General features: G+C 45.9%; 1 protein-coding gene across 1 annotated transcript in view; it reads right to left on the bottom strand.

Moving 5' to 3' along the window:
* The window catches only part of LOC115195369 (docking protein 6-like), a 114,275-nt gene that overhangs the window by 45,049 nt on the left and 41,904 nt on the right, over positions 1–27,322 (bottom strand). Inside the window, exons 2-3 of the mRNA XM_029755164.1 lie at positions 16,262–16,369; positions 9,018–9,132 (exon numbers count right to left, since the gene is read on the bottom strand). Of these exons, the coding sequence (XP_029611024.1) occupies positions 9,018–9,132; positions 16,262–16,369 (223 nt within the window). The remainder of the gene's footprint in view (positions 1–9,017; positions 9,133–16,261; positions 16,370–27,322) is intronic.

The raw sequence follows: 27,322 nt of genomic DNA, 5'->3' as shown, positions 1-27,322 counted from the left end.
TACTGGAACAGTACCACAGAGAGGAGGAGCTGATACTGGAACAGTACCACAGAGAGGAGGAGCTGATACTGGAACAGTACCACAGAGAGGAGGAGCTGATACTGGAACAGTACCACAGAGAGGAGGAGCTGATACTGGAACAGTACCACAGACAGTAGCTGATACTGGAACAGTACCACAGAGAGGAGGAGCTGATACTGGAACAGTACCACAGAGAGGAGGAGCTGATACTGGAACAGTACCACAGAGAGGAGGAGCTGATACTGGAACAGTACCACAGACAGTAGCTGATACTGGAACAGTACCACAGAGAGGAGGAGCTGATACTGGAACAGTACCACAGAGAGGAGGAGCTGATACTGGAACAGTACCACAGAGAGGAGGAGCTGATACTGGAACAGTACCACAGACAGTAGCTGATACTGGAACAGTACCACAGAGAGGAGGAGCTGATACTGGAACAGTACCACAGAGAGGAGGAGCTGATACTGGAACAGTACCACAGAGAGGAGGAGCTGATACTGGAACAGTACCACAGAGAGGAGGAGCTGATACTGGAACAGTACCACAGAGAGGAGGAGCTGATACTGGAACAGTACCACAGAGAGGAGTAGCTGATACTGGAACAGCACCACAGACAGTAGCTGATACTGGAACAGTACCACAGAGAGGAGGAGCTGATACTGGAACAGTACCACAGAGAGGAGGAGCTGATACTGGAACAGTACCACAGAGAGGAGTAGCTGATACTGGAACAGTACCACAGAGAGGAGGAGCTGATACTGGAACAGTACCACAGAGAGGAGGAGCTGATACTGGAACAGTACCACAGAGAGGAGGAGCTGATACTGGAACAGTACCACAGAGAGGAGTAGCTGATACTGGAACAGTACCACAGAGAGGAGGAGCTGATACTGGAACAGTACCACAGACAGTAGCTGATACTGGAACAGTACCACAGACAGTAGCTGATACTGGAACAGTACCACAGACAGTAGCTGATACTGGAACAGTACCACAGAGAGGAGGAGCTGATACTGGAACAGTACCACAGAGAGGAGGAGCTGATACTGGAACAGTACCACAGACAGTAGCTGATACTGGAACAGTACCACAGAGAGGAGGAGCTGATACTGGAACAGTACCACAGAGAGGAGGAGCTGATACTGGAACAGTACCACAGAGAGGAGGAGCTGATACTGGAACAGTACCACAGAGAGGAGTAGCTGATACTGGAACAGTACCACAGAGAGGAGGAGCTGATACTGGAACAGTACCACAGAGAGGAGGAGCTGATACTGGAACAGTACCACAGAGAGGAGGAGCTGATACTGGAACAGTACCACAGAGAGGAGGAGCTGATACTGGAACAGTACCACAGAGAGGAGGAGCTGATACTGGAACAGTACCACAGAGAGGAGGAGCTGATACTGGAACAGTACCACAGAGAGGAGGAGCTGATACTGGAACAGTACCACAGAGAGGAGTAGCTGATACTGGAACAGTACCACAGAGAGGAGGAGCTGATACTGGAACAGTACCACAGAGAGGAGTAGCTGATACTGGAACAGTACCACAGAGAGGAGTAGCTGATACTGGAACAGTACCACAGAGAGGAGGAGCTGATACTGGAACAGTACCACAGAGAGGAGGAGCTGATACTGGAACAGTTCCACAGAGAGGAGGAGCTGATACTGGAACAGTACCACAGAGAGGAGTAGCTGATACTGGAACAGTACCACAGAGAGGAGGAGCTGATACTGGAACAGTACCACAGACAGTAGCTGATACTGGAACAGTACCACAGACAGTAGCTGATACTGGAACAGTACCACAGACAGTAGCTGATACTGGAACAGTACCACAGAGAGGAGGAGCTGATACTGGAACAGTACCACAGAGAGGAGGAGCTGATACTGGAACAGTACCACAGACAGTAGCTGATACTGGAACAGTACCACAGAGACGAGGAGCTGATACTGGAACAGTACCACAGAGAGGAGGAGCTGATACTGGAACAGTACCACAGACAGTAGCTGATACTGGAACAGTACCACAGAGAGGAGGAGCTGATACTGGAACAGTACCACAGACAGTAGCTGATACTGGAACAGTACCACAGACAGTAGCTGATACTGGAACAGTACCACAGAGAGGAGGAGCTGATACTGTAACAGTACCACAGACAGTAGCTGACACTGGAACAGTACCACAGACAGTAGCTGATACTGGAACAGTACCACAGAGAGGAGGAGCTGATACTGGAACAGTACCACAGACAGTAGCTGATACTGGAACAGTACCACAGAGAGGAGGAGCTGATACTGGAACAGTACCACAGAGAGGAGGAGCTGATACTGGAACAGTACCACAGAGAGGAGGAGCTGATACTGGAACAGTACCACAGAGAGGAGGAGCTGATACTGGAACAGTACCACAGAGAGGAGGAGCTGATACTGGAACAGTACCACAGACAGTAGCTGATACTGGAACAGTACCACAGAGAGGAGGAGCTGATACTGGAACAGTACCACAGAGAGGAGGAGCTGATACTGGAACAGTACCACAGACAGTAGCTGATACTGGAACAGTACCACAGACAGTAGCTGATACTGGAACAGTACCACAGAGAGGAGGAGCTGATACTGGAACAGTACCACAGAGAGGAGGAGCTGATACTGGAACAGTACCACAGAGAGGAGGAGCTGATACTGGAACAGTACCACAGAGAGGAGGAGCTGATACTGGAACAGTACCACAGAGAGGAGGAGCTGATACTGGAACAGTACCACAGAGAGGAGTAGCTGATACTGGAACAGCACCACAGACAGTAGCTGATACTGGAACAGTACCACAGAGAGGAGGAGCTGATACTGGAACAGTACCACAGAGAGGAGGAGCTGATACTGGAACAGTACCACAGAGAGGAGTAGCTGATACTGGAACAGTACCACAGAGAGGAGGAGCTGATACTGGAACAGTACCACAGAGAGGAGGAGCTGATACTGGAACAGTACCACAGAGAGGAGGAGCTGATACTGGAACAGTACCACAGAGAGGAGTAGCTGATACTGGAACAGTACCACAGAGAGGAGGAGCTGATACTGGAACAGTACCACAGACAGTAGCTGATACTGGAACAGTACCACAGACAGTAGCTGATACTGGAACAGTACCACAGACAGTAGCTGATACTGGAACAGTACCACAGAGAGGAGGAGCTGATACTGGAACAGTACCACAGAGAGGAGGAGCTGATACTGGAACAGTACCACAGACAGTAGCTGATACTGGAACAGTACCACAGAGAGGAGGAGCTGATACTGGAACAGTACCACAGAGAGGAGGAGCTGATACTGGAACAGTACCACAGAGAGGAGGAGCTGATACTGGAACAGTACCACAGAGAGGAGGAGCTGATACTGGAACAGTACCACAGAGAGGAGGAGCTGATACTGGAACAGTACCACAGAGAGGAGGAGCTGATACTGGAACAGTACCACAGAGAGGAGGAGCTGATACTGGAACAGTACCACAGAGAGGAGTAGCTGATACTGGAACAGTACCACAGAGAGGAGTAGCTGATACTGGAACAGTACCACAGAGAGGAGGAGCTGATACTGGAACAGTACCACAGAGAGGAGTAGCTGATACTGGAACAGTACCACAGAGAGGAGTAGCTGATACTGGAACAGTACCACAGAGAGGAGGAGCTGATACTGGAACAGTACCACAGAGAGGAGGAGCTGATACTGGAACAGTTCCACAGAGAGGAGGAGCTGATACTGGAACAGTACCACAGAGAGGAGTAGCTGATACTGGAACAGTACCACAGAGAGGAGGAGCTGATACTGGAACAGTACCACAGACAGTAGCTGATACTGGAACAGTACCACAGACAGTAGCTGATACTGGAACAGTACCACAGACAGTAGCTGATACTGGAACAGTACCACAGAAAGGAGGAGCTGATACTGGAACAGTACCACAGAGAGGAGGAGCTGATACTGGAACAGTACCACAGACAGTAGCTGATACTGGAACAGTACCACAGAGACGAGGAGCTGATACTGGAACAGTACCACAGAGAGGAGGAGCTGATACTGGAACAGTACCACAGAGAGGAGGAGCTGATACTGGAACAGTACCACAGAGAGGAGGAGCTGATACTGGAACAGTACCACAGAGAGGAGGAGCTGATACTGGAACAGTACCACAGAGAGGAGGAGCTGATACTGGAACAGTACCACAGAGAGGAGGAGCTGATACTGGAACAGTACCACAGAGAGGAGGAGCTGATACTGGAACAGTACCACAGAGAGGAGGAGCTGATACTGGAACAGTACCACAGAGAGGAGGAGCTGATACTGGAACAGTACCACAGAGAGGAGGAGCTGATACTGGAACAGTACCACAGAGAGGAGGAGCTGATACTGGAACAGTACCACAGAGAGGAGTAGCTGATACTGGAACAGTACCACAGAGAGGAGTAGCTGATACTGGAACAGTACCACAGAGAGGAGGAGCTGATACTGGAACAGTACCACAGAGAGGAGGAGCTGATACTGGAACAGTACCACAGACAGTAGCTGATACTGGAACAGTACCACAGAGAGGAGGAGCTGATACTGGAACAGTACCACAGAGAGGAGGAGCAGATACTGGAACAGTACCACAGAGAGGAGTAGCTGATACTGGAACAGTACCACAGACAGTAGCTGATACTGGAACAGTACCACAGAGAGGAGGAGCTGATACTGGAACAGTACCACAGAGAGGAGGAGCTGATACTGGAACAGTACCACAGAGAGGAGGAGCTGATACTGGAACAGTACCAAAAAGAGGAGGAGCTGATACTGGAACAGTACCACAGAGAGGAGGAGCTGATACTGGAACAGTACCACAGAGAGGAGGAGCTGATACTGGAACAGTACCACAAAGAGGAGGAGCTGATACTGGAACAGTACCACAGAGAGGAGGAGCTGATACTGGAACAGTACCACAGAGAGGAGGAGCTGATACTGGAACAGTACCACAGACAGTAGCTGATACTGGAACAGTACCACAGAGAGGAGGAGCTGATACTGGAACAGTACCACTGACAGTAGCTGATACTGGAACAGTACCACAGAGAGGAGGAGCTGATACTGGAACAGTACCACAGACAGTAGCTGATACTGGAACAGTACCACAGACAGTAGCTGATACTGGAACAGTACCACAGAGAGGAGGAGCTGATACTAGAACAGTACCACAAAGAGGAGGAGCTGATACTGGAACAGTACCACAGAGAGGAGGAGCTGATACTGGAACAGTACCACAGAGAGGAGGAGCTGATACTGGAACAGTACCACAGACAGTAGCTGATACTGGAACAGTACCACAGAGAGGAGTAGCTGATACTGGAACAGTACCACAGAGAGGAGGAGCTGATACTGGAACAGTACCACAGAGAGGAGGAGCTGATACTGGAACAGTACCACAGACAGTAGCTGATACTGGAACAGTACCACAGAGAGGAGGAGCTGATACTGGAACAGTACCACAGACAGTAGCTGATACTGGAACAGTACCACAGAGAGGAGGAGCTGATACTGGAACAGTACCACAGAGAGGAGGAGCTGATACTGGAACAGTACCACAGAGAGGAGGAGCTGATACTGGAACAGTACCACAGAGAGGAGGAGCTGATACTGGAACAGTACCACAGACAGTAGCTGATACTGGAACAGTACCACAGACAGTAGCTGATACTGGAACAGTACCACAGAGAGGAGGAGCTGATACTGGAACAGTACCACAGACAGTAGCTGATACTGGAACAGTACCACAGACAGTAGCTGATACTGGAACAGTACCACAGAGAGGAGGAGCTGATACTGGAACAGTACCACAGAGAGGAGGAGCTGATACTGGAACAGTACCACAGACAGTAGCTGATACTGGAACAGTACCACAGACAGTAGCTGATACTGGAACAGTACCACAAAGAGGAGGAGCTGATACTGGAACAGTACCACAAAGAGGAGTAGCTGATACTGGAACAGTACCACAAAGAGGAGTAGCTGATACTGGAACAGTACCACAGAGAGGAGTAGCTGATACTGGAACAGTACCACAAAGAGGAGTAGCTGATACTGGAACAGTACCACAAAGAGGAGTAGCTGATACTGGAACAGTACCACAGAGAGGAGTAGCTGATACTGGAACAGTACCACAGACAGTAGGAGCTGATACTGGAACAGTACCACAGAGAGGAGGAGCTGATACTGGAACAGTACCACAGAGAGGAGGAGCTGATACTGGAACAGTACCACAGAGAGGAGGAGCTGATACTGGAACAGTACCACAGAGAGGAGGAGCTGATACTGGAACAGTACCACAGAGAGGAGGAGCTGATACTGGAACAGTACCACAGAGAGGAGGAGCTGATACTGGAACAGTACCACAGAGAGGAGGAGCTGATACTAGAACAGTACCACAGAGAGGAGGAGCTGATACTGGAACAGTACCACAGAGAGGAGGAGCTGATACTGGAACAGTACCACAGAGAGGAGGAGCTGATACTGGAACAGTACCACAGAGAGGAGGAGCTGATACTGGAACAGTACCACAGAGAGGAGTAGCTGATACTGGAACAGTACCACAGAGAGGAGGAGCTGATACTGGAACAGTACCACAGAGAGGAGGAGCTGATACTGGAACAGTACCACAGAGAGGAGGAGCTGATACTGGAACAGTACCACAGACAGTAGCTGATACTGGAACAGTACCACAGACAGTAGCTGATACTGGAACAGTACCACAGAGAGGAGGAGCTGATACTGGAACAGTACCACAGACAGTAGCTGATACTGGAACAGTACCACAGACAGTAGCTGATACTGGAACAGTACCACAGAGAGGAGGAGCTGATACTGGAACAGTACCACAGAGAGGAGGAGCTGATACTGGAACAGTACCACAGACAGTAGCTGATACTGGAACAGTACCACAGACAGTAGCTGATACTGGAACAGTACCACAAAGAGGAGGAGCTGATACTGGAACAGTACCACAAAGAGGAGTAGCTGATACTGGAACAGTACCACAAAGAGGAGTAGCTGATACTGGAACAGTACCACAGAGAGGAGTAGCTGATACTGGAACAGTACCACAAAGAGGAGTAGCTGATACTGGAACAGTACCACAGAGAGGAGTAGAGCTGATACTGGAACAGTACCACAGACGGTAGGAGCTGATACTGGAACAGTACCACAGAGAGGAGGAGCTGATACTGGAACAGTACCACAGAGAGGAGGAGCTGATACTGGAACAGTACCACAGAGAGGAGGAGCTGATACTGGAACAGTACCACAGAGAGGAGGAGCTGATACTGGAACAGTACCACAGAGAGGAGGAGCTGATACTGGAACAGTACCACAGAGAGGAGGAGCTGATACTGGAACAGTACCACAGAGAGGAGGAGCTGATACTGGAACAGTACCACAGAGAGGAGGAGCTGATACTGGAACAGTACCACAGAGAGGAGGAGCTGATACTGGAACAGTACCACAGAGAGGAGGAGCTGATACTGGAACAGTACCACAGAGAGGAGGAGCTGATACTGGAACAGTACCACAGAGAGGAGTAGCTGATACTGGAACAGTACCACAGAGAGGAGGAGCTGATACTGGAACAGTACCACAGAGAGGAGTAGCTGATACTGGAACAGTACCACAGAGAGGAGGAGGAAGGGAAGGACATGCAGGTTAGCCTCCTGCGTAGGGTGGACATGCGTGTGTGTGTGTGTGTGTGTGTGTGTGTGTGTGTGTGTGTGTGTGTGTGTGTGTGTGTGTGTGTGTGTGTGTGTGTGTGTGTGTGTGTGTGTGTGTGTGTGTGTGAGGGTAGGAAGTGAATGACCCTGTGGTGGACACGGAGGACACAGCCCTCCATATGGCAAGGGACTCAGCCGTGGGCGTGTAACTGCTGAGCCGTGTGTCTGAGAGAGAGAGAGAGAGAGAGAGAGAGAGAGAGAGAGAGAGAGAGAGAGAGAGAGAGAGAGAGAGAGAGAGAGAGAGAGAGAGAGAGAGAGAGAGAGAGGACGACGACGGAGATAGAATTCACTGCACCCCATAAGGCACATAATCTCTCCTCTGAGATCCACTGCTACAGCTCACATCAGCACATCTCACACACACACACATACACACACACACACACACAAAAATCACCTACAACCTGAAATCACCTACAACCTGTAACTAGAGGAGAGGAGAAGAAAAGAGGAGAGGAGAGGAGAAGAGAGGAGGAGAGGAGAAGAGAAGAGAGGAGGAGAGGCGAAGAGAGGAGAGGAGAGGAGAGGAGAGGAGAAGAGAGGAGGAGAGGAGAAGAGAGGAGAAGAGAGGAGAGGAGAGGAGAAGAGAGGAGAGGAGAAGAGAGGAGGAGAGGAGAAGAGAGGAGAGGAGAAGAGAGGAGGAGAGGAGAAATATATATATATCTCATCCCCACTTTCTCTCTCTCTCTCGTTCTCTTTCAATGTCCCCACCTTTCTCTCTCTTTTTCCCTACCCATCCCTATGAATCCAATATCCATCCATCCTCTGTTTCTCCTGAGTTTTCTATAAAGACTCTAACACTATTAACTAAGCCAATCCCTGCAGCAGAATTCATTACAACCTATCAGATCACAGCATCCCTTCTGCTCTACCAGGATCCAGAGGGTTTGCAACAATATATTGTTACAATGTACAATTGGTCTGAATCACAAACAAAGTAATGACTAAGTCCCTTCAATAACAGAACCCCACCCCCCACCCCCTGCCACAATAACACACACCCTTCTAGCTAATACAATACAGATTCAAATGACTGGTGCTTAGGACATCTTCAGTACTCATCTTTCTCCCTCAAACTCTGGAACCTTCTCTCTTTCCTTCTCTCTCTTCTCCTGTTTTCTCCATTTCCTGTGTACTCTTCATCCCACTGTCCCTCCTTCTCTGCTTCCCTCGTTCCGTTCCCCAGGGTTGCATTGCTTACCTGACTCACAGGCAAATGTCTTGGACGTCTCGTCGTAAAAGACGATTGCCACGGCATGTTTCTTGGTCTCCCTCGGCATCCGTGTAATGTTCTTGATACTGCGGAGCTCTGTGATCTAAGACAGACAGAACAACAAAACAATAGCCAAATTCAACAGGACGACAGCTGAGGGGAAATCCATGGGAACACATCGTCTAGTTAAGTTAGGTTCAGAGATGTAATCCACCTTGTAAATTGGTTGTTCGGCTGGTTCCCTTAACAGCTAATTCATCATCTTAAATGACTGTTGGTGATGTTCTGTACATCCAGAAGTACAAAACAAAAATACATTTAATCATATATCAAATACATATCATATTTATTTGAACAGAGCTCTGTGAGACCTGTTGAAATTAGCTATATGAATGAAATTCATTACCACTACTATCATTTTATCAGGGAAATCAATGTAAATTGTATCAAGTAGGCCATTTAAATTGGATCAACTCAGTCTCCTAAATGAGAGTATGGATTTCCGTAGCTCTGGCCCGATCTAAAAACACAACAGGAGCCATGGTGAACCTCCTTCACTTTGCAAATGAATCACTACAGATCCAATCGATACTCAGGAGCAGAATCAAAAAGCTACCACACGATGTTAACTCTGAGAGTGATGGAATAAAACAAAGAGACAAGGTCGTGTTTCATTGAATATCTTGTTTATTTACTGTGCTGCTTTATTCAACGATCTCCGTTCGCTGCTGGACAGATAAGAGACATTAGTGTAAAGCTCAGAGCAAACTGTGGACACAATGCCAGCCTGTTGGGAATTTATTAGGTAGGCTCGCTGCCCATATACTGTAGAATAATGTGCGTGCGTGTGTGTGTGTGTGTGTGTGTGTGTGTGTGTGTGTGTGTGTGTGTGTGTGTGTGTGTGTGTGTGTGTGTGTGTGTGTGTGTGTGTGTGTGTGTGTGTGTGTGTGTGTGTGTGTGTGTGTGTGTGCGTGCGTGCACATGTGGGTGTGTGTGTGAGACCTGACAGTACTTACATATCACATGCAGAATGTTTATATTTCTTAAGATGTTTCGGGAACAGCATTTTACATGGTCAAGACTGTTGTGAAACTGCGTAACAGGGCATTGTGAAGGTGAGGTTGTTCAAATCTGGAATTCGATTCCATTTTTCAGTTAAGCTATAGAATTCATTATCCAGAAAATAGCATTGATTCCATCTGTCTGCCTTTTCTATGATAGGAAGTGAATATGAAGAGAAAATGGTTCCTATCTTCCTCCAGAAAGATGATTATAACACATAACTGCCAACCGAGACCACATCAGCATTGTAGCTTTCTGGACATGTGTGGTAAGGCAGCCCTCCTCTCCTCTCCTCTCCTCTCCTCTCCTCTCCTCTCCACCCCTGTCCTCCCTTCCCCAATTCCTCTCCTCTCCCCATCGCTCTCCTCTCCCCATCCCTCTCCTCTCCTCTCCTCTCCTCTCCTCTCTTCTCCTCTATCCTCTTCTCTCCTTGTCCCCATCCCTTTCCTCTCCCTCTCCTCCTCTCTCCTTTCCTCTCCCCATCCCTCTCTCCTCTCCTCTCCTCTTCTCTCCTCTCAGAACAGAGCTGTTGTAAAAGAACATATACAGGTGAAGTCGGAAGTTTACAAACACATTAGCTAAACACATTTAAACTCAGTTTTTCACAATTCCTGACATTTAATCCTAGTAAGAATTCACTGTCTTAGGTCAGTTAGGATCACCACTTTAATTTAAGAATGTGAAATGTCCGTATAATATAAGAGAGCATGATTTATTTCAGCTTTTTATTTCTTTCATCACATTCCCAGTTTATTTTATTTTTATTTGACCTTTATTTAACCAGGTAGGCAAGTTGAGAACAAGTTCTCATTTACAACTGCGACCTGTGCAAGATAAAGCAAAGAAGTTTGACACATACAACAACACAGAGTTACACATGGAGTAAACAAACATACGGTCAATAATACGATAGAGAAATTCTATATACAGTGTGTGCAAATGAGGTAGGATAGGGAAGGTAAGGCAATAAATAGACCATAGTGGCAAAGTAATTACAATATAGCAATTAACACTGGAATGGTAGATGTGCAGAAGATGAATGTGCAAGTAGAGACACTGAGGTGCAAAGAAGCAAAATAAATAAATAAATAAATACAGAATTGGGATGAGGTAGTTGTTTGGGCTATTTACAGATGGGCTACGTACATGTGCAGTGATCTGCGAGCTGCTCTGACAGCTGTGCTTAAATCGTGATGGATTAGTAGGGTACCGAGTAGCAGAGGTGTCTAAGTCCAATTGGCAAAATAGGTATAGTGGCCCAAAAAATTGGCCGATGGATCTATTCAGCGAACCGGTTCCCAGTCCGGAGCTTCCGGCGACGGTTCACAGACCGGAGCTGCCGGCGACGGTTCCCAGTCCGGAGCTTACGGCGACGGTCCACAGTCCGGAGCTTCCGGCGACTGTCTACAGTCCGGAACCTCCGGCGAAGGTCCACAGTCCGGAACCTCCGGCGACGGTCCACAGTTGCGGAACCTCCGGCGACGGTCAACAGTCCGGAACCTCCGGCGACGGTCCACAGTCCGGAACCTCCGGCGACGGTCCACAGTCCGGAACCTCCGGCGACGGTCCACAGTCCGGAACCTCCGGCAACGGTCCACTGTCCGGAACCTCCTGCGACGGTCCACTGTCCGGAACCTCCTGCGACGTTCCACAGACCGGAACCTCCTGCGACGGTCCACTGTCCGGAACCTCCTGCGACGGTACACAGTCCGGAATCTCCTGCGACGGTCCACAGTCCGGAACCTCCTGCGACGGTCCACAGTCCGAAACCTCCTGCGACGGTCCACAGTCCGGAACCTCCTGCGACGGTCCACAGTCCGGAACCTCCGGCGACGGTCCACAGTCCGGAACCTCCGGCGACGGTCCACAGTCCGGAACCTCCGGCGACGGTCCACTGTCCGGAACCTCCTGCGACGGTCCACTGTCCGGAACCTCCTGCGACGGTCCACAGACCGGAACCTCCTGCGACGGTCCACTGTCCGGAACCTCCTGCGACGGTCCACAGTCCGGAACCTCCTGCGACGGTCCACAGTCCGGAACCTCCTGCGACGGTCCACAGTCCGAAACCTCCTGCGACGGTCCACAGTCCGGAACCTCCTGCGACGGTCCACAGTCCGGAACCTCCGGCGACGGTCCACAGTCCGGAACCTCCGGCGACGGTCCACAGTCCGGAACCTCCGGCGACGGTCCACTGTCCGGAACCTCCTGCAACGGTCCACTGTCCGGAACCTCCTGCGACGGTCCACAGACCGGAACCTCCTGCGACGGTCCACTGTCCGGAACCTCCTGCGACGGTCCACAGTCCGGAACCTCCTGCGACGGTCCACAGTCCGGAACCTCCTGCGACGGTACACAGTCCGGAACCTCCTGCGACGGTCCACTGTCCGGAACCTCCTGCGAAGGTCCACAGTCCGGAACCTCCTGCGACGGTCCACAGTCCGGAACCTCCTGCGACGGTCCACAGTCCGGAACCTCCTGCGAAGGTCCACAGTCCGGAACCTCCTGCGACGGTCCACCGCCCGGAACCTCCGGCGACGGTCCACTGTCCGGAACCTCCTGCGACAGTCCATGCACCGATGCCCAGTCCAAGCATGGTGTCCAGTCCTGCTCCATGGCCGGAGTCTTCTTCTGCGCCGGTGCCCAGTCCAGGCACGGCGTCCAGTCCAGCTCCAGGGCAGGAGCCTTCCTCTGCGCCGATGCCCAGTCCAGGCACGGTATCCAGTCCTGCTCCATGGCCGGAGTCTTCTTCTGCGCCGGTGCCCAGTCCAGGCACGGCGGCCAACCCAGCTCCATGGCCGGAGCCCTCCTTTGCGCCGGTGCCCAGTCCAGGCACGGCGTCCAGTCCCGCTCCAAGGCCGGAGCCATCCCCTGCGCCGGTGCCCAGTCCAGGCACGGCGTCCAACCCAGCGCCGGATCCCCCCCCCCACCCCCCTACCCTCCCCGTGTGGTTTCAGGTTTTGCGGCCGGAGTCTGCACCTTTGGGGGGGTACTGTCACACCTGACCATAGAGAGCCCTTGGTAGGAAAGAGGCACTGAGTTTGAAGGTAGGCCTTGAAATACATCCACAGGTACACCTCCAATTGACTCAAATGATGTCAATTAGCCTATAAGAAGCTTCTAAAGCCATGACATAATTTTCTGGAATTTTCCAAGCTGTTTAAAGGCACAGTCAACTTAGTCTATGTAAACTTCTGACCCACTGGAATTGTGATACAGTGAATTATAAGTTAAATAAGTCGCTCTGGATAAGAGCGTCTGCTAAATGACTTAAATGTAAATGTAAATGTAAATAATCTGTCTGTAAACAATTGTTGGAAAAATTACTTGTGTCAGGCACAAAATAGATGTCCTAACCAACTTCCCAAAACTATAGTTTGTTAACAAGAATTTTGTGGAGTGGTTGGAAAACAAGTTTTAATGACTCCAACCTAAGTGTATGTAAACTTCTGACTTCAACTGTAGCCCCAGAAACATAAACTCTGTAAAGGTCACTGCTCTGCACTCCACTGCTTATTTACACTCTATGGACATATTTATGCACAAAACCATTGGCTCCATTATTTAACTGCCTTTGTCAAGAGCTCCCGACCTAGACACATCCAAAACAGTAAGCCAGGGAGATATTTAGAGTGGCTCCTGTTCATGATATAAAGAACACGCAGCACCTTTCAAAACACAAAAACAAATCCACTATTGTTGTTTTTATTTGTTGTTTATGAATCAGTGAAAGTGTCTGTTTTCTCTGCAGCACTCTTCTGAGGCCCCTCAGATGGAACCTTTGATAGTACATTCCTTGGTAGCGAGCCGTGTCGGTGGCACTGTATTATCCTCAAAGCGGGCAAAGGTGTTTAGTTTGTCTGGAAGCAAGACGTCGGTGTCCGTGACGTGGCTGGTTTTCCTTTTTGTAGTCCGTGATTGCCTGTAGACCCTGCCACATACGTCTCTTGTCTGAGCTGTTGAATTGCGACTCTACTTTGTCCCTATACCGACATTTCGCTTGTTTGATTGCCTTGTGGAGGGAATAACAACACTGTTTGTATTCGACCATAATGCCAGTTATCTTTCCACGGTTAAAAGCAGTGGTTCGCTCTTTCAGTTTTGCGCGAATGCTGCCGCCTATCCACGGTTTCTAGTTAGGGTAGGTTGATGGTATGGTGTAGTAGAAACTGGTGTTCCAAAGTGATACTTGGACTATTCCATGAGTTCTCTGTAGCCTATGTTGGCTCACATAGACAGATGTTGTACTCTCCTAAATGTTCTGCATCCTAACCCTATAAGCATGACACGTGAGGTTACTGTGTATCAACAGTAGCTTGAAATTGATGCAAACAAAACAACACAACGCAGTGGAAGATTTCCTCAAAAGTATCAGTTACATACGCCTACTGCAGCGACCTTAAATCAGCATAGGCCTCCAGTCAGTCCACCCCTTGATGAGGTGGCCACGTGTCTGATAATTAATGATAGTGTTTTAGACAGCATGTTACAGAGCATTAAAGAGCCCCTCTCACAATACAGCCACACATTAAAAAGCCCCTCTCACAATACATTAAGGAGCCTCTCTCACAATACAGCCACACATTAAAGAGCCCCTCTCACAATACAGCCACACATTAAAGAGCCCCTCTCACAATACATTAAGGAGCCTCTCTCACAATACAGCCACACATTAAACAGCCCCTCTCACAATACAGCCACACATTAAAGAGCCCCTCTCACAATACAGCCACACATTAAAGAGCCCCTCTCACAATACAGCCACACATTAAAGAGCCCCTCTCACAATGCAGCCACACATTAAAGAGCCCCTCTCACAATACATTAAGGAGCCTCTCTCACAATACAGCCACACATTAAGGAGCCCCTCTCACAATACAGCCACACATTAAAGAGCCCCTCTCACAATACAGCCACACATTAAAGAGCCCCTCTCACAATACAGCCACACATTAAAGAGCCCCTCTCACAATACAGCCACACATTAAAGAGCCCCTCTCACAATACAGCCACACATTAAAGAGCCCCTCTCACAATACATTAAGGAGCCTCTCTCACAATACAGCCACACATTAAGGAGCCTCTCTCACAATACAGCCACACATTAAAGAGCCCCTCTAACAATACAGCCACACATTAAAGAGCCCCTCTCACAATACAGCCACACATTAAAGAACCCCTCTCACAATACATTAAGGAGCCTTTCTCACAATACAGCCACACATTAAAGAGCCCCTCTCACAATACAGCCACACATTAAAGAGCCCCTCTCACAATACAGCCACACATTAAAGAGCCCCTCTCACAATACAGCCACACATTAAAGAGCCCCTCTCACAATACAGCCACACATTAAAGAGCCCCTCTCACAATACAGCCACACATTAAAGAGCCCCTCTCACAATACATTAAGGAGCCTTTCTCACAATACAGCCACACATTAAAGAGCCCCTCTCACAATACAGCCACACATTAAAAATCCCAGCCACATCAAAATGCTCTGGTGTCCCGGCCAGCTAGTCCCTACATGAAGCTCCATCTCCTCTCCTCTCATTACTACAGCAGAGCCACATTACTCACTTAATATCGTCTTCCTAGCCACGGATAATGAGGCCTAATTGGGGTATTTTCAAAGGGTTTAAGAAACAGGCAAATAAATATTATAACCCAGATTATCCTCCTCAAAGGGAGAGAAAAGCCCCAGAAGAACGAGATAAAGAGTCAAAATGTGCCTTCTTAACAGCAACATGTACTCCATATGTAACACATAAAGAGAAAAACAAGATTGTTTGGTGTCGGTTTGTGTGTAATTTGATTTATTACGATTTATCTGTAATAAAAGAAGTGCTCTGCTATGCTATGCTTTCTGATGTGAAATGGTGGTTGGGGCTTGTTATTGGGTAAACTTCAAGGTTGTGGTTAAATTATGATGCGGCGGGCGGCGTTAAAAGGGTCAACAGACTCAGACAAATGAACATCTGTCTGTCTGGTCTCATGCTGCGCCTAAAAACTTCTCTGTCTACTGGGTGTATCCTTCATTTCCAGAGAACATATTATTTTGACATCCAATTAGGTGAATATATATATACAGTATAACTGAGCGGAGGAGAGGTTTGATGGATATTTCACAGTAAAAAACAGTGACAGTATATAAAGTGATGTTTAATGTTTACCTTGTGAAAGCTTCGGAAGTATGCTGCCTTCTCGTCTGGGTATTTCTCTAACCGCCTTGGGCCTTTACTGGACGCTTTCTTAAACATCAGCCAACACCTCCTGAAGATCTATAGAGAACACATGGAGAACAGCACCATCAGAACCTTTAGGTCCATCAGAACCCCCAGCAGAAGAACCCCAAACCATGGAAAACACATGGTTATCATAACACAATGAAAGGTATTCATTTACAAGTGTATAAAACAACAACAAAAAACTCAAACAAATTGAATACATTAATAACCATCTTCACTGATTAATTTGTCCAGCTCCTTTCCAAGTGTTCCAGCCAGCATCTCTCATTATTTATCTGTATTGATATTAATCCATACTCAATGAGATGCTCACCGGTGCATCAACACATGAATATCTCACAGAGCAAATGCCTTCCTCTCGGTCAGTTTAATCTGGGCTGTTTGTGCAGTCATCTATTTATCAAGCCAGACCTATTTGTTTGGGTACACTGCTAATGCACAGTAACAGGCACACATATACACACACTAGGACACACCGTGTGCCAAAGGGCCACAACAAGGTCAAGATTAAAAATAGGACACACACACACATGTAAAAACTCACACACACACACACACACACACACACACACACACACACACACACACACACACACACACACACACACACACACACACACACACACACAGAAAGAGAGAGAGAGAGAGAGAGCGAGAGAGAGAGAGAGAGAAAGAGAAAGAGAAAGAAAGAGAGTGTCATCACAGCAGCAAGATTTGTGACCTGTTGCTGCAAGAAAAGGGCAACCAGTGAAGAACAAACACCATTGTAAATACAACCCATATTTATGTTTATTTATTTTCCCTTTTGTACTTTAACTATTTGCAGATAATATGACATTTGAAATGGCTTTATTCTTTTGGAACTTTTGTTTACTGTACATTTTTTTTTAAATTTCACTTTAGTTTATTATCTATTTCACATGCTTTGGCAATGTAAATATATGTTTCCCATGCCAATAAAGCCTTTAAATTGAAATTGAATTGAGAGAGAGAGAGAGAGAGAGAGAGAGAGAGAGAGAGAGAGAGAGAGAGAGAGAGAGAGAGAGAGACAGAGAGAGCACCTCAGACAGGAGCAACAGAGCAACAGCCACCCCGCCAAGACCAGCGAGACACCCTTCCAGACATGCAAGACCCCCTCCCGAAGGACCTGCACCGAGAGAAGCTACGACAAGGGGACCTATACTCAGCCAACAGCTTCACCAGCTACATCCCAACAAGCTAAGACCATCCCAAACAAACCCTGGACACGCTCTATATAGGCCCCCCATATCATACCTATGCCCCTACCAAACAACAATTAGGCAACAACAAATGAAATCCCTTTTAGACAACTTCCTGGACAAAACATTTCACTGTAATAGTGAAGGTCTAAACTTGGCTGTAGAAAACCGAAACAGTATATTTGACCTCTCAGCTTCCCTATCAAATCTAAACATTTCATGCAGAAAACAGAAGAAAATTAATAACAATGACAAATGGTTTGATGAAGATTGCAAAAACGTAAGAAAGAAATTGAGAAACCTATCCAACCAAAAACATAGAGACCCAGAAAACCAGAGTCTACGCCTTCACTATAGTGAATCACTAAAACAATACAGAAATACACTACGGAAAAAGAAGGAACAGCATGTCAGAAATCACTTCTCCAATCTTTTTGTCCCTATAACAAAGAACAAACAGAAAAAACATATACACGATAAATTACAAATCTTAGATTCAACTATTAAAGACTACCATAACCCACTGGATTCTCCAATTACATTGAATGAACTCCGGGACAAAATAAAAACCCTACAACCCAAAACGGCCTGTGGTGTTGATGGTATCCTACATGAAATGATAAAATATCCAGACCACAAATTCCAATTGGCTATACATAAACTCTTTAACATCATCCTCAGCTCTGGCATCTTCTCCAATATTTGGAACCAAGGACTGATCACCCCAATCCACAAAGTGGAGACAAATTTGACCCCAATAACTACTGTGGGATATGCGTCAACAGCAAGTCTTCTTGTTGACGTCAAAAAAGCTTTTCACTCAATTTGGCCTGAGGGTCTGCTATACAAATTCATTGAAAGTGGTGTTGGGGGAAAATATACGGCATTATAAAATCCATGTACACAAAAAACAAGTGTGAGGTTAAAATTGGCAAAAAACACACATTTCTTTCCACAGGGCCGTGGGGTGAGACAAGGATGCAGCTTAAGCCCCATCCTCTTCAACATATATATCAATGAATTGGCGATGGCACTAGAACATTCTGCAGCACCCGGCCTCACTCTACTAAAATCTGAAGTTAAATGTCTACTGTTTGCTGATGATCTGGTGCTTCTGTCCCCAACCAAGGAGGATCTACAGAAGCACCAAGATCTTCTGAACTGATTCAGTCAGACCTGGGCCCTGACAAAAGACACAAATAATGACCACAAATACAAATTCCATCTAGACACCGTTGCCCTAGAGCATACTAAAAACTATATGTACCTCTGCAAAAATGTCCTCCGTGTACATCGTAAAACACCAAATAATGCATGCAGAGCAGAATTAGACCGATACCCGCTAATCGTAAAAATCCAGAAAAGAGCTATTAAATTCCCAAACCTTCCATAACAAAGCCATCACCTACAGAGAAATGAACCTGTAGAAGAGTCCCTTAAACAAGCTGGTCCTGAGGCTCAGACCCCCACAAGTTTCAAAAGAATAGAGACATTTCAAATGTTACAGTATGTCTATTTACAGTGTTGTAATGATGTGCAAACAGTTAAAGTACATAAGGGAAAATAAATAAATATGGCTTGTATTTACAATGGTGTTTGTTCTTCACTGGTTGCCATTTTCAAATCTTGCTGCTGTGATGGCACACTGGTATTTCAACAAATAGTTATGGGAGTTTATCAAAAAAAAAATGTATATATATATTCTTTGTGGGTCTGTGTAACCTGAGGGAAATATGTGTCTCTAATATGGTGATACATTTGTCAGGATGTTAGGAAGTGCAGCTCAGTTTCCACCTCATTGTGCGGACAGTGTGTACATAGCCTGTCTTCTCTTGAGAGCCAGGTCTGCCTATGGCAGCCTTTCTCAATTTTATTTTATTTTTATTTAACCAGGAAAAGCCCATTGAGACGCAGTCTTTTTCCAAGGGAGACCAGCAACAATCAATACATTACATCATTAAAACATACAACAACAACAGAGTCTCCCGTCAATATTTTACATTCATTCAGTTGCACTAACATATCTAGATGAAGCATGGATTGTAGACTATTCCATGCCTCTGGTGCACAAGAAGTGAAGGCAGTCTTGCCTAATACTGTGAATGTCCTGGAGACTCAATAGCCAGGCTACGCTCACTGAGTCTGTACATAGTCAAAGATTTCCTTAATGTTGGGTCAGTCACAGTGGTCAGGTATTCTGCCACTGTGTACTCTCCATCTTCCCCTCTCTCCTCTACTGCTCTCTCGCACTTTCATGAAAGATACATTCAATCCGAGCAGAATTATCAACATGTGAACATCTTATTCTTTGTAGTAAAGTATTTTCCTAGTCTAGTAGTACATCCACATCAGTTGATCAGTGGTTTGTTACTTGTCATGTTTCGTGTTTTTTTTTGTGGGAAGAGTAGCAGCTGCTTCTGCAAAAGCTACTGGGGATCCAGATAAACCAATCACCTATATCATCCATAACAGACCAGACACTGACAGTGTAAATCCTTAACCTTTCACATCATTATATTATTCTGTGTGATTTACTCTGAGATGTCAGCCCTTAAAGATGTCTGTGTTCATTGACTGATTTATAGCTGATGAGTTTGGCTCACAGACTTCCTGGCTCCACTTTACTATCTTAATATATAATACCTTAATGGCATCTGTAAAGGCGGGGAAGCAAAAATGTTGTCCTCCACCCTTAACAGTCTGTAAATGCATAAAGCATCTTTCCATCTGGAACAGAGTGATCTAAACCAAATACAAGCCTACAGCCCAGTCCTGATAAATAGCTTGGTATTATTTATAGAATGGCCCAGTCCTCTGATTGTTGTGATGTTGTGTAGAATGGCCCAGTCCTCTGATTGTTGTGATGTTGTGTAGAATGGCCCAGTCCCCTGAATGTTGTGATATTGTGTAGAATGGCCCAGTCCCCTGAATGTTGTGATATTGTGTAGAATGGCCCAGTCCTCTGATTGTTGTGATGTTGTGTAGAATGGCCCAGTCCTCTGATTGTTGTGATGTTGTGTAGAATGGCCCAGTCCTCTGATTGTTGTGATATTGTGTAGAATGGCCCAGTCCTCTGATTGTTGTGATGTTGTGTAGAATGGCCCAGTCCTCTGATTGTTGTGATATTGTGTAGAATGGCCCAGTCCTCTGATTGTTGTGATATTGTGTAGAATGGCCCAGTCCTCTGATTGTTGTGATATTGTGTAGAATGGCCCAGTCCTCTGATTGTTGTGATGTTGTGTAGAATGGCCCAGTCCTCTGATTGTTGTGATGTTGTGTAGAATGGCCCAGTCCTCTGATTGTTGTGATATTGTGTAGAATGGCCCAGTCCTCTGATTGTTGTGATATTGTGTAGAATGGCCCAGTCCTCTGATTGTTGTGATATTGTGTATTTAAACAGAGCATCCGGTTATCAGTAGCAACTTTGGGAAGACTGAAACACTGTTGTGAAAACTGTAGTGCAATCCAACAAAGTATGCAGTTATCTGAAGTGCATTTATAAGGAGTCGACTAGAACTTATGAAAGCTATAACATGTCTTGGGGCTTCATCTTGTAAAATAGGATATTTGTATTTCCTGTCAGACATAGCTAGCTGATAATCATCTGTGTGAATATCAACTGAATTTCAATGATTATCTCTCTCTGCATCGTCGCCGTGGGGAGATTGTGTATCCAGGAATCATTTGTTTATTCGTCTGATGTGCTTAATAATAAAAGGAACACAGAGCCTGAACTTCACACTCCAGGTAATGGACTGGAGTGGATTCTTACCTGTTCTGATCCTTCTGATGAAGGGCCACTTAATGGAGGCTAACGCCTATTATACAGATAAAAACAATGGAGAGAGGAGGAGAGAGGGAGAGAGAGACAGGAGGAGAGACAGAGAGCGAGAGAGAGAAAGGAGGAGAGGGAGAGAAAGAGAGGAGGAGAGAGGGAGAGAGACAGGAGGAGAGGGAGAGAGAGAGAGATGAGAAAGAAAAAGAGAGATAGGGAGAGGGACAGAGAGAGCAAGAGAGTGGAGGAGAGAGAGAAATAAACAAAGAGGAGAAGAGAAAGAAAAAGAGAGAGAATGGGATAGAGAGAGCGAGCTGAGGAGAGAAAAAAAGAGAGAGGAGGCGAGACAGAGAGAGGAGAGAAAGAAAGAGTGAGAGCAAGCGAGCGAGAGACCGAAGGGGGGGAGAGAGAGAGAAAGAGAGAGAGAGAGAGAGAGGGAGAGAGAGAGAGAGAGTGAGAGCAAGCAAGCGAGAGACCGAAGGAGAGAGAGAGAGAGAGAGAGAGAGAGAGAGAGAGGTGCACAACAACGCTTTAACGTAGCATGGGACACTTAAGGTAATGGTGAGCTGTATCTAGAAAGTGCTATCACAAAAGAGTCCATAGTCAATAATAATAATAATACTTTTCTAATATTTTACCTAAGTATGAAAAACACATACCATTAAAGCCCAAAAGGCAAGAATGAGTTGTCTGGTCGTTGATCATGATCTATATCGCCAATAGTATGCCTGTCATTTAGAAACTGAATCCTGCTGCATCAAAACCATTCATTGCCTACCGTAGACAAAGTGATTCACGCGGCGAACGCGGAGAAGTCATTACGATGCAACAAAGCAAACTCAGAGAGATAGCTACAGTGTTTATGAGAACAAAAGGTACGAAGGAAAAGGCTTAATTTCACCTGTTCCACGGTTGTCAAATGCTTTGTAGTGAGTGCCGACTGTTGGCAGTGTTTCTGGGTCTTATTCAGGAAGACTTTAACACTGATTCTAATTACATTGAGGTGAATGAGACGCTGACGCTTCTAGAATGTGTGACTAATTAGAATGCCGGAACATTTTTCTATACAGAGAGAGGAGGAGAGAGAGATAGAGATGTGTGTGCGTGTTTGTGTGTGTGTGTGTGTGTGTGTGTGTGTGTGTGTGTGTGTGTGTGTGTGTGTCTGTGTGTGTGTGTGTGTGTGTGTGTGTGTGTGTGTGTGCGTGCGTGCGTGTGTGTGTGTGTTTGAACAAAGACAGCCTCATCTCCCAGAAAGACAAAATAATTCTAAAGAAGAAAGATGTTGTGAGGTTTCCATCAGTGTTTTTTCGTTGAGGTGTGATCTTATTAGCAGAAGATGAAAGCACATGGTTTCTACTATACTGGCCCTTACATTTATGTGGAGAACTACCCCCAGAGAATCCTACTGTAGCTACTTTTCCATTTGTCTACAAGAGCTTTTCAAAAAGAGTATTGTATTTTTCATGTTCCTTTAGTCCCTTATTGTATAACAAAGCAAAAGCTCTTAGAGGAGTTTGATGCCAGAAGTCCACAAGGTACACAACGATAACTACAGTATATTGATTTCAGTGTGGAAAGAAACCAATTGTACAAATCATGAACAATTGTGCTTCACAAAGACATATTATATTTATGGCCAAAAGAACAAATTAAATCAGTGTAGCTTGTCCGCTCTGCATTGGTGGCACAGTTCTCATAGGCACAGCTCTCGGAGGCACAGCTCTCGGAGGCACAGCTCTCATAGGCACAGCTCTCGGAGGCACAGCTCTCGGAGGCACAGCTCTCGGAGGCACAGCTCTCGGAGGCACAGCTCTCGGAGGCAGAGCTCTCGGAGGCAGATTGCACTGAAATCTCAATGGCAGTCACTGGCCTGTCCTGACCTGTCATTATGAGTGTTCTGAACAACACAGGCCTTCCAATTCGGTTTCCAATTCGGAACACTTATTACACACGTTCCACATCGGAACACTTTTTACACACGTTCCACATCGGAACACTTTTTACACACGTTCCAAATCGGAACACTTTTTACAGACGTTCCAAATCGGAACACTTTTTACACACGTTCCAAATCGGAACACTTTTTACAGACGTTCCAAATCGGAACACTTTTTACACACGTTCCAAATCGGAACACTTTTTACACATGTTCCAAATCGGAACACTTTTTACAGACGTTCCAAATCGGAAAACTTTTTAAACACGTTCCAAATCGGAACACTTTTTACACACGTTCCAAATCGGAACACTTTTTACAACACGTTCCAAATCGGAACACTTTTTACACACGTTCCAAATCAGAACACTTTTTACACACGTTCCAAATCAGAACACTTTTTACACACGTTCCAAATCGGAACACTTTTTACAGACGTTCCAAATCAGAACACTTTTTACACACGTTCCAAATCGGAACACTTTTTACACACGTTCCAAATCAGAACACTTTTTACACATGTTCCAAATCGGAACTCTTCTTTACAGATGTTTCAAATCAGAATACGATTCAATCCTCAGCACACAAACAGGTGAAAAAAAATATAAATATTTAGCAATGGCAGATATTGTACATAATGTTCATAAGTCAATGATATCCTATGTGGGTAGAAGGGCTGAGTATGTCTCCAGGATACAGTTCTCATAGAAATGCTAGAGGCAGAGGCACAGACAGTAAACTGCTTCATTAAAATGTTACATTGCAATCATTTTAGGTTTTATGAAGTTGATAACAGAGTCATTTTCTACATGTTTTTCTATAATCTCTTCACTGCTATGCTGGTTTAAATTCCGGTCCATATTTCGTTTTGTGTAGTGAAATCTTCCAGAGTATGATGTAGCCTGATCAAAACACAACAGAACACAGCTGCGGTAAATGGGCTCCTTTAGAAGTGAAATGGTGAAATAACCTTTTAATACTGGTAATGAGTCACATTTGAAACCTCTGTAATTTCCTGTAAGTGGACCCTGATGATAAGTCCATCCGTTCAGAACATTGTGAAAGTTCTGCCAATATTGAAGATGTGTCTGGTCTCTCAATAAAAGTGAACTGCCCCTGAAGGCACATTACTTACCTGCTGAACGGGCTGAGACACCATCTACATGATTTCCAATGACAGCTAGCTTCATGTATATGACTAATCTCACGTCAGGTAAAAATAGCAAAGTCTCTCTGAAGTTCTGTTCAGGAACGAGTGTGGTGCTCACAGTAACAACATCCATTATATCTCAGGTGCTGGGTAAGAAACAGGACACATCTAATGTTGAGAGGAGACCAGAACTCTGATCTATGTTCCCAGAAAGGGAAGTTTGATATGGAATCAAGCAGCATGGATGGATGACAATTTTTTGACCATTGCCTGGGGTAACATTTTCTTATTCATCCCTAGACTATTTCAGCTGATATTTCCCAGGTACTCAAAGGATTCTGTTTTTGAACTTCAAGGAATTCCACCTGATACCAAATGGTACATAGCGGTGCTGGTTTTAAGGAATCCCAAAGACACTCAAGTACAATAATTAGCTAATTACCATATCACTGATGTCACCTCACTTCACATAAAAAAGCCTAATAAAGAGTAACCAATATGGACGTAGCTACAGTACCCCCCCCCCACAACTACACCCCCCCCCCACAACTACACCCCCCCACAACTACAGTACCCCTCCACAACTACACCCCCCCCACAACTACAGTACCCCCCCACAACTACAGTACCCCCCCTACAACTACAGCACCCCCCCCCCACAACTACAGTACCCCCCCTACAACTACAGCACCCCCCCTACAGATACAGTACCCCCCTACAACTACAGCACCCCCCCACAACTACAGTACCCCCCTACAGATACAGTACCCCCCCTACAGATACAGTACCCCCCTACAACTACAGCACCCCCCCCCCACAACTACAGTACCCCCCCACAACTACAGTACCCCCCTACAGATACAGTACCCCCCCCTACAGATACAGCACCCCCCACAACTACAGTACCCCCCCTACAGATACAGCACCCCCCCTACAACTACAGTACCCCCCTACAGATACAGTACCCCCCCTTCAACTACAGTACCCCCCCCTACAGATACAGTACCCCCCTACAGATACAGTACCCCCCCTACAACTACAGCACCCCCCCCCCCACAACTACAGCACCCGCCCTACAGCTGTCAGACCAGGCCCTGCAACAGTCACTGCTTTTGGCAATCTGCAATCAATTTCAGACAGGCAGGCCAGCGGCGGCCCAGTACCACGGTGGCCATCTTTATCATTTGATTTGTTAAAAAAATATATCGGACAGTTGGTACAGCAATCATAGCAGTCATCATTTCCCTCACCCATCTCTCTCTTTCTGTTGGGATCTCTTTCTCTTTCTTTCTCTCTCTCCTTCTTCCCTCTTAACTGCATCCATGTCTTTCTCTCTTTACCTCTTCATCCCTCTTCTTACCGCCCCCCTCTTTCCCTGTGTATGGCTATAGCTCCTCATCAAACATTCATGGGCCAAACTAGTCCATTAATGTAATATCCATGTCTTAATGTCCTAATGGGGTAGAGTGGAGACATGATAACTCTGTAATACACTATGATAACTCTGTAATACACTATGATAACTCTGTAATACACTATGTCCTAATGGGATAGAGTGGAGACATGATAACTCTGTAATACACTATGATAACTCTGTAATACACTATGATAACTCTGTAATACACTATGATACCTCTGCAATACACTATGATAACTCTGTAATACACTTTGTCCTAATGGGATAGAGTGGAGACATGATAACTCTGTAATACACTATGATAACTCTGTAATACACTATGATAACTCTGTAATACACTATGTCCTATTGGGATAGAGTGGAGACATGATAACTCTGTAATACACTATGATAACTCTGTAATACACTATGATAACTCTGTAATACACTATGTCCTAATGGGATAGAGTGGAGACATGATAACTCTGTAATACACTATGATAACTCTGTAATACACTATGATAACTTTGCAATACACTATGTCCTATTGGGATAGAGTGGAGACATGATAACTCTGTAATACACTATGATAACTCTGTAATACACTATGATAACTCTGCAATACACTTTGTCCTAATGGGATAGAGTGGAGACATAACTCTGTAATACACTATGATAACTCTGTAACACACTATGATAACTCTGTAATACACTATGATAACTCTGTAATACACTATGATAACTCTGTAATACACTATGATAACTCTGTAATACACTATGATAACTCTGCAATACACTATGTCCTAATGGGATAGAGTGGAGACATGATAACTCTGTAATACACTATGATAACTCTGTAATACACTATGATAACTCTGTAATACACTATGATAACTCTGTAATACACTATGTCCTAATGGGATAGAGTGGAGACATGATAACTCTGTAACACACTATGGCTGTGCTACCCTGTTATATAACATGACACCAGATGTAGAGGATAGTGTGGCTCTCAGCCAAAACACAGACTCTGCAGTCACTTTGACACAAGCAACAAGGGGCTCCTGAGTGGCGTGGCAGTCTAAGGCACTGCATCTCACTACAGACCCTGGTTCAATCCTGGGCTGTTTCACAACTGGCTGTGATTGTGAGTCCCATATGGTGGTGTACAATTGGTCCAGTGTTGTCTGGGTTAGGGGAGCGTTTGGCCAGGGTAGGTTGTCATTGTAAAATAAGAATTTGTTCCTAACTGACTTGCCTAGTTAAATAAAGGTTTAAAAATTAAAAATTAAAAAGAAAGAGAAAAAAAGAAAGAGAGAAAGAGAGAAAGAGAGAAAGAGAGAAAGAGAGCTGTTGAGAAGCCTGCTATGATGTAGTGCTGGTCTTCATCAGGATAGATGAGCTGTTTAAAAAGGACTTCCAGACTGTGAATAGACTATAATGCAACAGAGAAACACTGTAGCTGTTGCTCTTCAGCAGTAGATTTCCTATTTCAGACAACACTATTAT

Source organism: Salmo trutta, chromosome 6 (assembly GCF_901001165.1).
Source record: "Salmo trutta chromosome 6, fSalTru1.1, whole genome shotgun sequence".
NCBI lineage: Eukaryota > Metazoa > Chordata > Actinopteri > Salmoniformes > Salmonidae > Salmo > Salmo trutta.
The sequence above is the reverse complement of the archived record's forward strand: the minus strand, read 5'-3'. Positions and strand labels throughout refer to the sequence as shown.